This window comes from Anarhichas minor, unplaced genomic scaffold (assembly GCF_050575085.1).
Source record: "Anarhichas minor isolate MPS153535 unplaced genomic scaffold, ASM5057508v1 ptg000050l, whole genome shotgun sequence".
Lineage (NCBI taxonomy): Eukaryota > Metazoa > Chordata > Actinopteri > Perciformes > Anarhichadidae > Anarhichas > Anarhichas minor.
Genome location: NW_027466496.1, coordinates 429,954 through 442,875, shown reverse-complemented (window position 1 = coordinate 442,875; position 12,922 = coordinate 429,954). Strand labels below are relative to the sequence as shown.

Here is a 12,922-nt window from a genome sequence, read left to right as displayed (position 1 = left end):
CCTGATTAATCATGAAAATCACGTTGACCTCTAAGATAATAAAGACAGTTCACCCACAAAAAACAATACGACTATGACCCATGACATGTCTGTCAACCACCGGCCATCTGTCTAAATATCAACTTGAAAAACAGACCAGGGCCCCTGCTACATATAAGAAGGCTCATGAAGCTTCATCGTGAGTGTTGACAGCAGAAGGACACAAGACAGCTGGGAATGACAGCCTCGGCGTTGCCCTTGATGTGCTGGGGAATGGTAAGCTGGGTGTAGACAACCAACTGTCAAGACCTACAAGGTCTGAAGTTGAAAGTGTGAAGTTGTTAAAGTCAAAAGGGCTTGTATGCTTCTTGAGGAGGTCTTCAGATGGTCCATTCAATAAACACATGATTTAAGGATCTCCTCTGTTAACGCAAGAGTTATTACAAGCATTAGCGACGCTGTCATTTAAGATGTGTACACGAGGGACGTGATAAGTGTTCTGTACGACCTATTTGTATTCATTTACAGTATGGCCTCTGAAAGCAGGCAGCTGTCATACTAGATATTTTATTTTAGATGGAGGAGGGTCAGCTGAGGTCCACTGGGAGGCGAACAAAGACCAGGACAAGGAATCCAAGTCAAAAAATTCACAAGTTTATCTTTGTCCTCCAGGATAATAGAAGACAGACAATACTATTGTCTGTAGACACACAGAAAGTGCTTATTATAGAAATGACAGACCAACATGCTGTCGTGCTGTTGTCTTTAGTTTGAACAAAATGTATATGGGAAAATGTTTAAAAGTGTAAGGAAGCTGAAATTTTGATGTAATTAATATTACCGCAAAACATTTTCCCTTGAGGAACAAACAGGGATTTATCCACATTTCTGACGATATGTAAAATGTGTAAGAAACATGGTTTATTATAATAAAAATGAAATCAACTTCATACATCAGCTGAATTATCTTTATATCTTCTATAATTAAAAAAAAGTTTTCAGTCACGTGAAGGACAAAATAAAAATAGATGCTGATCACAGACCAGCTCATATGTTTAAATTCACTGGCCAATGGTTACATGAGCGCTATTGTCCACACCTTTATCTCCAAATACAGATCTTACTTTTTTTTATTAGCGTCCTTTGTTTTCTTGCTCTTCGCTCATAGGTTGGCTAGGTGCTGAAGCTCTGCCTCCTGGATGAATATAAAGAGGGGTTCACAAAGAGGAGTAAGGACAGGAACACAGCACCTGCAGGTACGTATACATACATGTTACTCCTGACTTAAATATCATGTCGCATATTGAAAACACATTGTGACCTCTTTGTTGTTTCTATCTAGAGACACACAACACCAAACTTTTCAAGAGGGAAAGGAAAAGGAAACAGGTAAATAGCTCCATACTGTCTGTTTTTCCAAATAAAAACAAAATGTGGAAATTTATAGACCCAAAATGACATGAGTAAACATCCTGAAGCACCTCTGAATTATATGAAAATGCCTTTCATCAAGCTAACTTTAAAAAAATAAACATAGAAATGCATTCAATCAGAAACTTGCTCCAGGGACCATGCAATCGAAATGCTTTCAAATCATGTTCTTGGTTCACAGCTTCCACGATGTCGTGCGACGCCCTCATGGCGGAATTTGGGCCTGCCGCTCCCTTCCTGAGAAAGTCGGATAGGGAGCGTCTGGAGGCCCAGACCCGATCCTTTGACATTAAGAGGGAGTGTTTTGTGCCTGATCCTTTGGTGGAGTATGTTAAAGCCGTAGTCACCTCCAGAGACGGCGGCAAAGCCACCGTTGAAACTGAGTTTGGAAAAGTAATTATGAAGATATAAACACTGTGTACACTGTGACCTTTGATGACTTTTACAGCAATTCTAATTGAAATGTTCTCTATGGTAAATATTTTCAGACTACAACCCATAAGGAGGAAGATATCCACCCTCAGAACCCGCCAAAGTTTGATAAAATTGAGGACATGGCGATGTTCACCTTCCTCCATGAACCTGCTGTGTTGTTTAACCTCAAAGAGCGTTATGCAGCATGGATGATCTACGTATGTAATGAACGCAGATGTACCTTCTTTTTTTTCCTCTGCATGAAATCTTCAGTCCAAATAAATACACTATAAATAAATATATTTATGTGTGTTTGTCCACAGACCTACTCAGGGCTGTTCTGTGTGACTGTCAACCCCTACAAGGCGCTGCCAGTGTACAATCAGGCGGTGGTCAACGCCTACAGAGGAAAGAAGAGGAGTGAAGCTCCTCCTCACATCTACTCCATTTCTGACAATGCCTACCAATACATGCTGTCAGGTATGTTCAGCTCTTTTTATATGTCATTTCATCTCTGATGCAGCACTTTACAATCTCCAACACCATCCAGACATTCAAAGATAACTGAACATTGTCTTTAATCTTGCAGACAGAGAAAACCAGTCCGTCCTTATCACGTACGTTTTTCATGAAAGTGTCATCTCATTGCAATTTGAAGAGTAGAGTTTGTTTTATCTCTTCGACATGTACAGTTCATGTTTGTATTAATCCACAGTGGAGAATCTGGTGCAGGAAAGACTGTGAACACTAAAAGAGTCATCCAGTACTTTGCCAGCATTGCAGCTGTTTCTGGCAAGAAGGATGCTGCTCAGGAGAAAAAGGTTGGTTTGATTATTATACATATTAAGACTCTTTTTTTATTTTTACGATCACATAATATTAGATTTTGTGGCCTAAAATGTGCATCTATTAAATCCGCAGGGTACGCTGGAGGATCAAATCATCCAGGCCAACCCTGCTCTGGAGGCCTTTGGAAATGCCAAGACCATCAGAAATGACAATTCCTCCAGATTTGTGAGTTTCCTTAATTACTCATTTTATTAAACAGGACCTGCTATTGTGCCCATCAGCTCCCCAAACCCAGATTTCCTCTCAGGCTACTGTTTATGCTTCAATCTCAACACAGCTCACGGTTGAGTTCCCAAACACCAGTTTTTGGAGGAAATTAGGGGATTTCAGGGCACTAAAACAAAATCTGTGACTTTTTCCTGAAGTTACATTTTTGTAATGATCCAATCAAATTGTCTTTTTCTTGCTTCTCACAGGGTAAATTCATTCGAATCCACTTTGGTGTCAGTGGAAAGTTGTCTTCTGCTGACATTGAGACATGTAAGCAGAGTGTGACATGAACATCTCCATTGTGCAATACAATACCCTGGGAGGTTGTGCACTATAACAGATCATATCATTGTCATATTTGTCAGATCTGCTGGAGAAGTCCCGTGTCACTTATCAGCTCAAGGCTGAAAGAGACTACCACATCTTCTACCAGATTCTGTCCCAGAAGAAACCAGAACTGCTGGGTGAGTGCTGGATGAATCATAGAATATATTTGAACCTAAAGAAACGCCACAAACACACACAAACTGAAACTTTTCTTTGACAGATATGATGCTAATCACCAACAACCCCTATGACTACGCCTTCATCTCCCAAGGAGAGACAACTGTAGCCTCTATTGATGATGCAGATGAGCTGATGGCTACTGATGTAAGAAACAGAGTGCATGTTAAAAACTCCATACATGAAGTTTCACAACTAACTCAGATGTGATTTTTGTTATTTAAGGAAGCTTTTGATGTCCTGGGCTTCACCCAAGAGGAGAAGAATGGCATATACAAGATGACTGGTGCCGTCATGCATTATGGAAACATGAAGTTCAAACAGAAGCAGAGGGAAGAGCAAGCAGAGTCTGATGGCACAGAGGGTAAAAGATCATTAGGACAATATAGAAGAGTTTACCACCAGTTTATTACTTTTTTGACACAAAACAATGTCGTTTATGCTTCTCTTACACACAATCCATTACAGATACAGACAAAGTTGCATATCTGATGGGTTTGAACTCTGCTGACCTCATCAAGGGCCTTTGTCACCCAAGAGTGAAAGTAGGCAATGAGTGGGTCACCAAAGGTCAAAATGTGCAGCAAGTAAGGCACTCCACTGAAATCCATTTCTGAAGAATAAAGTGAGTTTAAATTCCATTGTAATTGATTTTATGCAATTATCTAGGTGAACTACTCTGTCAGTGCACTGGCCAAATCAGTGTACGAGAAAATGTTCTTGTGGATGGTGGTGAGAATCAACCAAAATCTGGATACCAAGCAACCTCGTCAGCACTTTATTGGTGTGCTGGACATTGCTGGATTTGAGATCTTTGATGTGAGTATAGAATGTTTTATTGAGACTTGAGTACAAAATAAACTTTTACTAACTTCTCTCTTTGAATGCTCTTCCTAGTTCAACACATTTGAGCAACTGTGCATTAACTATACTAATGAGAAGCTGCAGCAGTTCTTCAACCACCACATGTTTGTGCTGGAACAAGAAGAGTACAAGAAAGAGGGCATTGTGTGGGAGTTCATTGACTTTGGTATGGACCTGGCAGCCTGCATTGAACTCATTGAGAAGGTTGGTGCCGTGTTAAATTGGATTTCAAAATTCCTGTAACAAGCAAAAGCTCGTCTTTTTAACAGGTTTAATAATCAATTTCTTCCTTCAGCCCATGGGCATCATGTCCATCCTTGAAGAGGAGTGCATGTTCCCCAAAGCCAGTGATGCAACATTTAAAGCCAAACTGTACGACAACCATATAGGTAAAAGTCCCAACTTCCAGAAGCCCAGGGTAATTAAGGGGAGACCAGAGGCTCATTTCTCCCTGGTTCACTATGCTGGTACTGTTGATTACAATATCGGTAACTGGCTGGTGAAGAACAAGGACCCACTGAATGAGACCGTGGTTGGACTGTTTCAGAAGTCCAGCCTGAAGTTACTGGCTGTCCTGTTTGCTGGGTATTCTAGTGCAGATTCAGGTAAGGGGTCTTTGACCACACTGATTATTCATCCTTGAATTGTTCAGATTATCAACAAAGAAGAAAATGACAATCACACCTTTATATCTACAACTTCTATAAAACCCAAGATGCAGCAAGTAAGGGAAAGGGAGCAAAGAAGAAAGGTTCTTCCTTCCAGACTGTATCTGCACTGCATAGGGTAAAATATGGCTTTAAAATAAGGTTTGGTATGTGTCTAATATTTATTATATGGGACCTGTTCATATTCATTGTCTTCATTTACAGGAGAACTTGAACAAACTGATGACCAATCTCAGGTCAACTCACCCCCACTTTGTACGCTGCATCATCCCCAACGAGACCAAGACTCCTGGGGCGATGGAGAATCCTCTAGTCATGCACCAGCTGCGCTGTAACGGTGTGCTGGAAGGCATAAGGATCTGCAGGAAGGGATTCCCCAATAGGATCCAGTATGGCGACTTCAAACAAAGGCAAGAAAAACAATGTTCATTGATTGCTCTTTCACAAATCTCACAATGCACTTGGACACAACATCAGTGATGTAACCTGGTGTCATCGGGCACTTCGGGTCTCACACCCTCGCCTGGGCGACCAGGCCGGGATTGATCAGGCCCTACCTTGTGTAGGTATTGTGTGTGGTCTATGAATATTGTATTCAAAGGCATCACTGATGGCATTGTTGCTGTAATTGTTTGCAAATCCATTCAATTATTTTAATTATTTTATGGTTGTACCATTTCAGATATCGCATTCTAAACCCTAACGCTATCCCTGATGGACAGTTCATTGACAATAAGAAAGGAGCAGAAAAACTTTTGGGCTCTTTGGCTATTGATCATGAGCAGTACAAACTGGGACACACAAAGGTTTGTTCTGTTTACATAGAGGAGGGTTCAATGTTGGGATAAATAATTGTGCCGTGTGAGGTTATGAAAAACTCTTTCAATTTCAGGTGTTCTTCAAAGCTGGTCTGCTTGGTCTTCTTGAGGAGATGAGAGACGATCGACTCTCTCTCATCATTACAGGAATTCAAGCGAGAGCCAGAGGAGTACTCGCCAGACTTGAGTTCCAGAAAATTGTTGAGCGCAGGTCAGTGCTTTACTTTTAACATTTACTGTAAAAAATAAAATACCGGACAGGGTACATAAAAATAGATTCTAGCTAAATGATGTTGTCTACAGGGATTCCTTACTGGTGATCCAGTGGAACGTGCGGGCCTTCATGTGTGTCAAGAATTGGCCCTGGATGAAGTTGTACTTCAAGATCAAACCTCTGCTAAAATCAGCTGAGTCTGAGAAGGAGATGGCAAACATGAAGGAGGAGTTTATGAAGCTCAAAGAGGCTTTTGCTAAATCTGAATCTCGCAAGAAAGAGTTGGAGGAAAAAATGGTCACCCTTCTCCAAGAAAAGAACGACCTGCAGCTCCACATTCAAGCTGTAAGATGAGTCATTCAGTTTACCTAAAACTTACAACGATGTACCTACGGAAATGTGATGAATAACAAATTTGTTAAATCCACTGTTTTGCAGGAACAAGACAATCTCTCAGATGCTGAGGAGCGCTGTGAGGGTCTCATCAAGAGTAAGATCCAGCTTGAGGGCAAAACCAAAGAGCTAACAGAGAGACTGGAAGATGAAGAGGAGATGAATGCAGAGCTGACTGCCAAGAAGAGAAAGCTGGAGGACGAGAGTTCAGAACTCAAGAAGGACATCGATGATCTGGAGCTGACTCTGGCTAAAGTGGAAAAGGAAAAGCATGCCACAGAGAACAAGGTAATGAAAGCAGCCGATTATCGGTTCGCAGTAGAAAACCTGTTCTGTAGAGTGAATTTTGGACCCAAAAGCAGAACTCGGACAGAGGTTTGCAAAGGTTCACAAGCAGCTTTACTTGAGAAACGGGTGGTGATAGTTGATCCGGGGATTGTGGTGGAACGGGGCAGACAGAGGGGATGGGAAGCAGACTGTCGAGGAACTGGGCAAGGCAGGCAGAGAAAGTGACATTCTATATTATTTTATTTTAGAGACCCCCCCCAAATTTTCCTGTTGAGGCTTTCTGGGGGTCTCAAGTGTGTGTCAAGGGGATTTTGCACACTGCCTGTCCAGCACTAAATGGCAAATGAAGATTGCTATTGGCTGGTAAAATGATTGGCACATTTAATATATAAAGAATAGAGACATAAACCAGAGAAAATATTGGACGTACATTTGGTGGCCAAAAACATGGCTCTAAATGAATGTCGATGTTGCTTTGTGTTTGCTTGATGTGTAAACAGGCAACTGTATGCTAACAAGTTAGCCATCGACTTGAGTAAAAGTGGCCAAAAAAAACCCCAAAACGGTTTAAAGACTGGTGACATGAATTAATGAAGAATGTTTCTATATTCCTGATTTAACACCAACTGTGATCTGATTTCTAAGGTTAAAAACATGACTGAAGAGATGGCAGCTTTGGATGAAATCATTGCTAAGTTGACCAAAGAGAAGAAAGCTCTTCAGGAGGCTCATCAGCAAGCACTGGACGACCTGCAGAGTGAGGAGGACAAAGTCAATGCTCTGACCAAGGCCAAAACCAAGCTGGAGCAGCAAGTCGATGATGTGAGTACAGTGGTATTTGCAACTAACTCTCAAGTTCTCCACCTACAATTTACGGAGTAATATTTGGCATGTCTGTTAGCTCGAAGGATCATTGGAGCAAGAGAAGAAAGTGAGGATGGATCTGGAAAGAGCCAAGAGAAAATTGGAGGGGGACTTAAAGTTAACCCAAGAAAATTTGATGGATTTGGAGAATGACAAGCAGCAGCTGGACGAAAAACTCAAAAAGTAAAGCTAATCTTTTACAGTTGCAAACACAATACCCATTGTGCGAGAACAGATGATTACTCAAGTGAACACTTTTGTCTTTAAATGTAGGAAAGACTTTGAAATCAGCCAGCATCTAAACAAGATTGAGGATGAACAAGCCATGAGTGCCCAACTCCAGAAGAAACTAAAGGAGTTGCAGGTAAATAAAAAGCAGGTCTTATTTGTTGCATTATCTTCTATATCATCTTCCTACTTAAACTTTATAATCATCTGATGAATTTCATCAAGGCTCGCATTGAAGAGCTGGAGGAAGAACTGGAGGCAGAGCGAGCTGCCCGGGCCAAGGTGGAGAAACAGAGGGCTGACTTGGCCAAAGAGCTGGAGGAGATCAGTGAGAGGCTGGAGGAGGCCGGAGGAGCCACTACTGCCCAGATTGAGATGAACAAGAAGAGGGAGGCAGAGTTTCAGAGGATGCGCAGAGACCTCGAAGAGGCCACTCTACAGCATGAAGCCACTGCTTCTGCATTTAGAAAGAAAAACGCAGACAGCGTGGCTGACCTGGGAGAGCAGATTGACAACCTGCAAAGAGTCAAACAGAAGCTGGAGAAAGAAAAGAGCGAGCTCAAACTGGAGCTGGATGATGTGGTGTCTAACATGGAGCAAGTTATCAAAGTTAAAGTAAGACATTGAACGCATTCTTTCACATTTTGTGAAATATGCTGCATTTGCATTCTTACAGAGAGTTAGGTGAGAAGAAATTCATTGGGCAGAGCCAGGCTAGCGGTTTCCCCCTGTTTGCAGTCTTTGTGCTAAGCTAAGCAAACGGGTCACAGGCAGTAGCTCCATATTTGCCTTACAAACAACAGAGGATAGTTACATAAAAAGATCAAAACGACATGTCTGGAAAGTGATATTGATGTTCTCATCTAACACTCAGTAGGCTAATTAGCAGATTTCCCGAAATGTTAAACTAGCCTATGTTTACATAAGCCTACATAATATACAGAAAATGATTCTTGGGTTGTATACATTCTATGATTTACATATTAATATGAATTATTTAACTTAGAGCAACATGGAGAAAATGTGTCGCACTCTGGAAGATCAAATGAGTGAATACAAGACGAAATCGGAGGAAGGCCAGCGTACCATCAATGACTTAACAATGCAAAAAGCAAAGCTTCAAACTGAAAATGGTAACCAGTTTAACATACACTCACATTTCATTTTTACTGTTGCCGAAACATGCCTTTAAGCAACAAATCCCAAACTATTAGTGCATGCAGACGCTGCAGCTTGATGTGGGGGCTTACAAACCTTTATTTTACAGGTGAGTTTGCCAGGCAGCTGGAGGAGAAGGGCTGCTTCATCTCTCAGCTGACCAGAGGGAAGCAGTCTTTCACTCAGCAAGTTGAGGACCTCAAGAGACAACTAGAAGAGGAAGTCAAGGTACAGTCGTTCTATAAGAACTCATGCTTTCAAAATACAGAGCCCAATGTCTACCGGCAAAATGACTTTACCTTGTGTTTCTTTATCAAAGGCCAAGAATGCACTTGCACATGCAGTGCAGTCTTCTCGCCATGACTGTGATTTGTTGAGGGAGCAATTTGAGGAGGAGCAGGAGGCCAAAGCCGAGCTCCAACGCAGCATGTCCAAGGCAAACTCTGAGGTGGCTCAGTGGAGGACCAAGTACGAAACTGATGCCATCCAGAGAACAGAGGAGCTGGAAGAAGCAAAGTAAGAATTCAGTAGACCTATCTCGAGACAGTACCTAAATTTGGCTGTGATATTCCCATTTTATCTGAGAGGTAATAATTTGATACTTTCATTTTTGCTATTAGGAAAAAGCTAGCTCAACGCTTACAGGATGCAGAAGAAGCGGTTGAAGCTGCTAATGCTAAAGGTTCCTCCCTGGAGAAAACCAAGCACAGGCTTCAGGCTGAGATTGAGGACCTCATGGTGGATGTGGAGAGATCGAATGCTGCTGCTGCAGCTCTGGACAAGAAACAAAGAAACTTTGACAAAGTAATGACATAAAATGACAGGGACTCATTGCAGATATGTGCACTGAAGTACAGAATGAAATTCTGAATGTATAAATTGAGTGTTTGTATAATTTAATAACATACCATCATTTAATATACAATTCAATTAGGTCCTGGCTGAGTGGAAGCAGAAGTATGAGGAATCCCAGACTGAGCTGGAAGTTGCCCAGAAAGAGGCTCGTTCCCTCAGCACTGAGATCTTCAAACTGAAAAACTCTTATGAAGAATCTCTAGACCACCTGGAGACCATGAAACGAGAAAACAAGAATCTCCAAGGTAGGAAAACAAAACAAAACTCGATGTCCCTTTAAACATACAGTGAATAAAGTGGACAGGTTGGGCAAATAGTAAAATAAATGAATATACACAAAACAGAGGAAGTTTCTGACCTGACTGAGCAACTTGGTGAGGGAGGAAAGAGCATCCACGAGCTGGAGAAGATCCGTAAACAGCTGGAGCAGGAGAAGGCTGACATACAATCTGCTCTAGAGGAAGCTGAGGTGAAAAAATATTAAATGTTGGGAAAAATGTACATGCCATTTTTTAAAATTTGTTGGAATTACTTTTCTGATGCTTTAAAAGATATGCAGTGCTTTACTGCTTGTAACAGGGCACCCTCGAGCATGAGGAGAGTAAGATCCTCCGAGCTCAGCTTGAGTTCAACCAGGTGAAGGCCGAAATTGAACGGAAGCTGGCCGAGAAGGACGAGGAGATGGAGCAGGCTAAGCGTAACTATCAGAGGGTGGTGGACACTCTGCAGAGCTCTCTGGAGGCTGAGACTCGCAGCAGGAACGAGGCTCTCAGGGTGAAAAAGAAGATGGAGGGAGACCTCAATGAGATGGAGATCCAGCTGAGCTTGGCCAACAGACAGGCAGCCGAGGCCCAGAAGCAGCTCAAGGGAGTCCATGCTCACCTGAAGGTACTATAGAGGCTATACATGTTTTCTTTCTTCTTTTAATTGTTGAAATAAAGGATTTCAATTTTAAATAAAAAGAAAATCTTTGTGAATAGGACGCGCAGCTGCAGCTGGATGATGCTCTCCGTGCCAATGATGATCTGAAGGAGAACATTGCCATTGTGGAGAGACGTAACAACCTGCTACAGGCTGAGCTTGATGAGCTGAGGTCTGTGGTGGAGCAGTCCGAGAGAGCGCGTAAGCTGGCTGAGCAGGAGCTGCTGGATGTCAGTGAGAGGGTTCAGCTGCTGCACTCGCAGGTATTTGAAATCCTTATGTTATGGTATTTCAGTATATTTAAGTTGCACACTTCTTTTCATTTATTTTATCTTTTAGTTTAAAAGTGACCAGTGTGAAACTATGATTCTGTGCAGAACACCAGCCTGCTGAACCAGAAGAAGAAGCTTGAGGCCGACACAGCTCAGCTTCAGAATGAGGCGGAGGAGGCGGTGCAGGAGTGCAGAAATGCAGAGGAGAAGGCGAAGAAGGCCATTACTGATGCTGCCATGATGGCAGAGGAGCTAAAGAAGGAACAGGACACCAGTTCTCACCTGGAGCGCATGAAGAAAAACATGGAACAAACCATCAAAGACCTGCAGCACCGTCTGGATGAAGCCGAGCAAATAGCCATGAAAGGTGGCAAGAAGCAGATCCAGAAGCTGGAGGCCAGGGTGAGTATTTCTAACTTCCACCTCACAGCACCAGCTTACAATACAATAAAACTCCATCCATAACTGCTCTTTTCAAGGTGAGAGAGTTGGAAAATGAGGTGGACACGGAGCAAAAGAAAAGCAGTGACGCAGTGAAAGGTATGCGTAAGTACGAGAGGCGCATCAAAGAGCTCACCTACCAGGTACGCGCTACAGACACAATGATGATAAACATCTACCAAAAGATGAAAGGTTATATGCTTTAACAAGCAATATGTCTTATGTACTGATTCAACAGACGGAGGAAGACAAAAAGAATCTGAGTCGTCTGCAGGACCTGGTGGATAAGCTGCAGCTGAAAGTTAAATCCTACAAGCGAAATGCAGAGGAGGCTGTAAGTGAAAATAGTACTCCTTTATTTACTGAAATGTGGTCCATTTGCCTCTTTAGGAGTCAGCTCAATCACAATTTCCCATACTCTCATCTTGATTTGTTTAGGAGGAACAGTCCAATGTAAATCTGGGCAAGTTGCGCAAGTTACAGCACGAGCTGGAGGAAGCAGAGGAGAGGGCCGACATCGCAGAGTCTCAGGTCAACAAGCTAAGAGCGAAGAGCCGTGACATTGGTGCTAAGGTCAGTAATCATTAAGAATAATGCAACTTTTAATTAGTAATTATCTTGGAATCATGCAAAGCAGAGTGAGTAACTTTAATGAAAAAAAAAATCTGATTGTATAACATTTTTTCTTTGTACAGAAAACACATGAAGAGTGACGCCTTCAACAGGTTCTTCAAGGATAAACAGTAGTTGTGATTGTAGTATTTTAGTTCCTTTATTCTCCATGCAACATGAGTTGAATAAAGAATACATGAATGCACAACTTTGTTTATGTCCCCTGTATTTTATAAATTAAATTAAAGAAATGACCGAGTGAATAACTACTCTACAAAGGAAAGAAAAGCAAAGTAAAGACCTGCACTGTGAGTTAGTATCTGTTTAATAAAAACGCATGCAGCACCTCCCGACAAAAGTGTTCAAACCAAAAGAGTTGCTTTTCATGTTTCAACATGAGAAGAGCGGAAGAGTTCAAACCTTTGCTCCTCGCTGCAAGTGGTTGAGACGCCTGATGGGAGTTATTAAACAGCATGAGTTGGCAAAGACTATATGACCGTTTTGAGTCAGGAAAAGTCAAGCTGAATATCAAGCGTTGTTTATGATGTTAACATCTCATCTGAGCTTGCCTGCAAAAAGCTGCCCACAGTATTCAGGATGGTAGGTCACGTGACCCAAACAGTGTGGAATGAATCCTCTCGGGTGGTGAGTTTTTCAGTTAATATTATTTCTCAACTACACTAAGCAGCCACTAGATGGTCAAAGAGCTCCACTCACAAAACTGTATCTCTCCATGATAATGGAAATTATCTTTTAATTTTAAGCAATATATCGGTCAAGTGTGGTGGTTAACAAGCATTAACAGGCTAAACACATTTCTCAGAAGGATAAAATCACTTTTGATGTTATAGTCAGATATAATTATTAAATCTAAAATAGATTTCTTACTGTGTATTCAATACTTAAAGGATTTGTCGTTTCTTTTTGCTAATATTTCAA

At 41.7% G+C, this 12,922-nt stretch overlaps 1 protein-coding gene across 1 annotated transcript; it reads left to right on the top strand.

Moving 5' to 3' along the window:
* The first annotated feature begins 1,599 nt into the window (after window positions 1-1,599).
* On the top strand, window positions 1,600-12,191 carry LOC142971888 (myosin-7-like). The gene is made up of 37 exons (XM_076112618.1): window positions 1,600-1,803; window positions 1,899-2,042; window positions 2,148-2,304; window positions 2,414-2,441; window positions 2,540-2,645; window positions 2,746-2,838; window positions 3,090-3,153; window positions 3,249-3,347; window positions 3,431-3,534; window positions 3,613-3,751; window positions 3,856-3,974; window positions 4,057-4,206; window positions 4,285-4,455; window positions 4,547-4,856; window positions 4,967-5,037; window positions 5,124-5,329; window positions 5,602-5,725; window positions 5,812-5,948; window positions 6,041-6,296; window positions 6,390-6,632; window positions 7,278-7,454; window positions 7,534-7,679; window positions 7,770-7,860; window positions 7,950-8,339; window positions 8,731-8,857; window positions 8,992-9,110; window positions 9,202-9,398; window positions 9,503-9,686; window positions 9,817-9,982; window positions 10,082-10,206; window positions 10,317-10,625; window positions 10,718-10,921; window positions 11,036-11,332; window positions 11,410-11,514; window positions 11,610-11,705; window positions 11,810-11,944; window positions 12,067-12,191. The coding sequence occupies exons 1-37, from the start codon at window positions 1,600-1,602 to the stop codon at window positions 12,082-12,084; spliced, it is 5,811 nt and encodes a 1,936-aa protein (XP_075968733.1). The 3' UTR covers window positions 12,085-12,191.
* The last annotated feature ends 731 nt before the right edge of the window (window positions 12,192-12,922 follow it).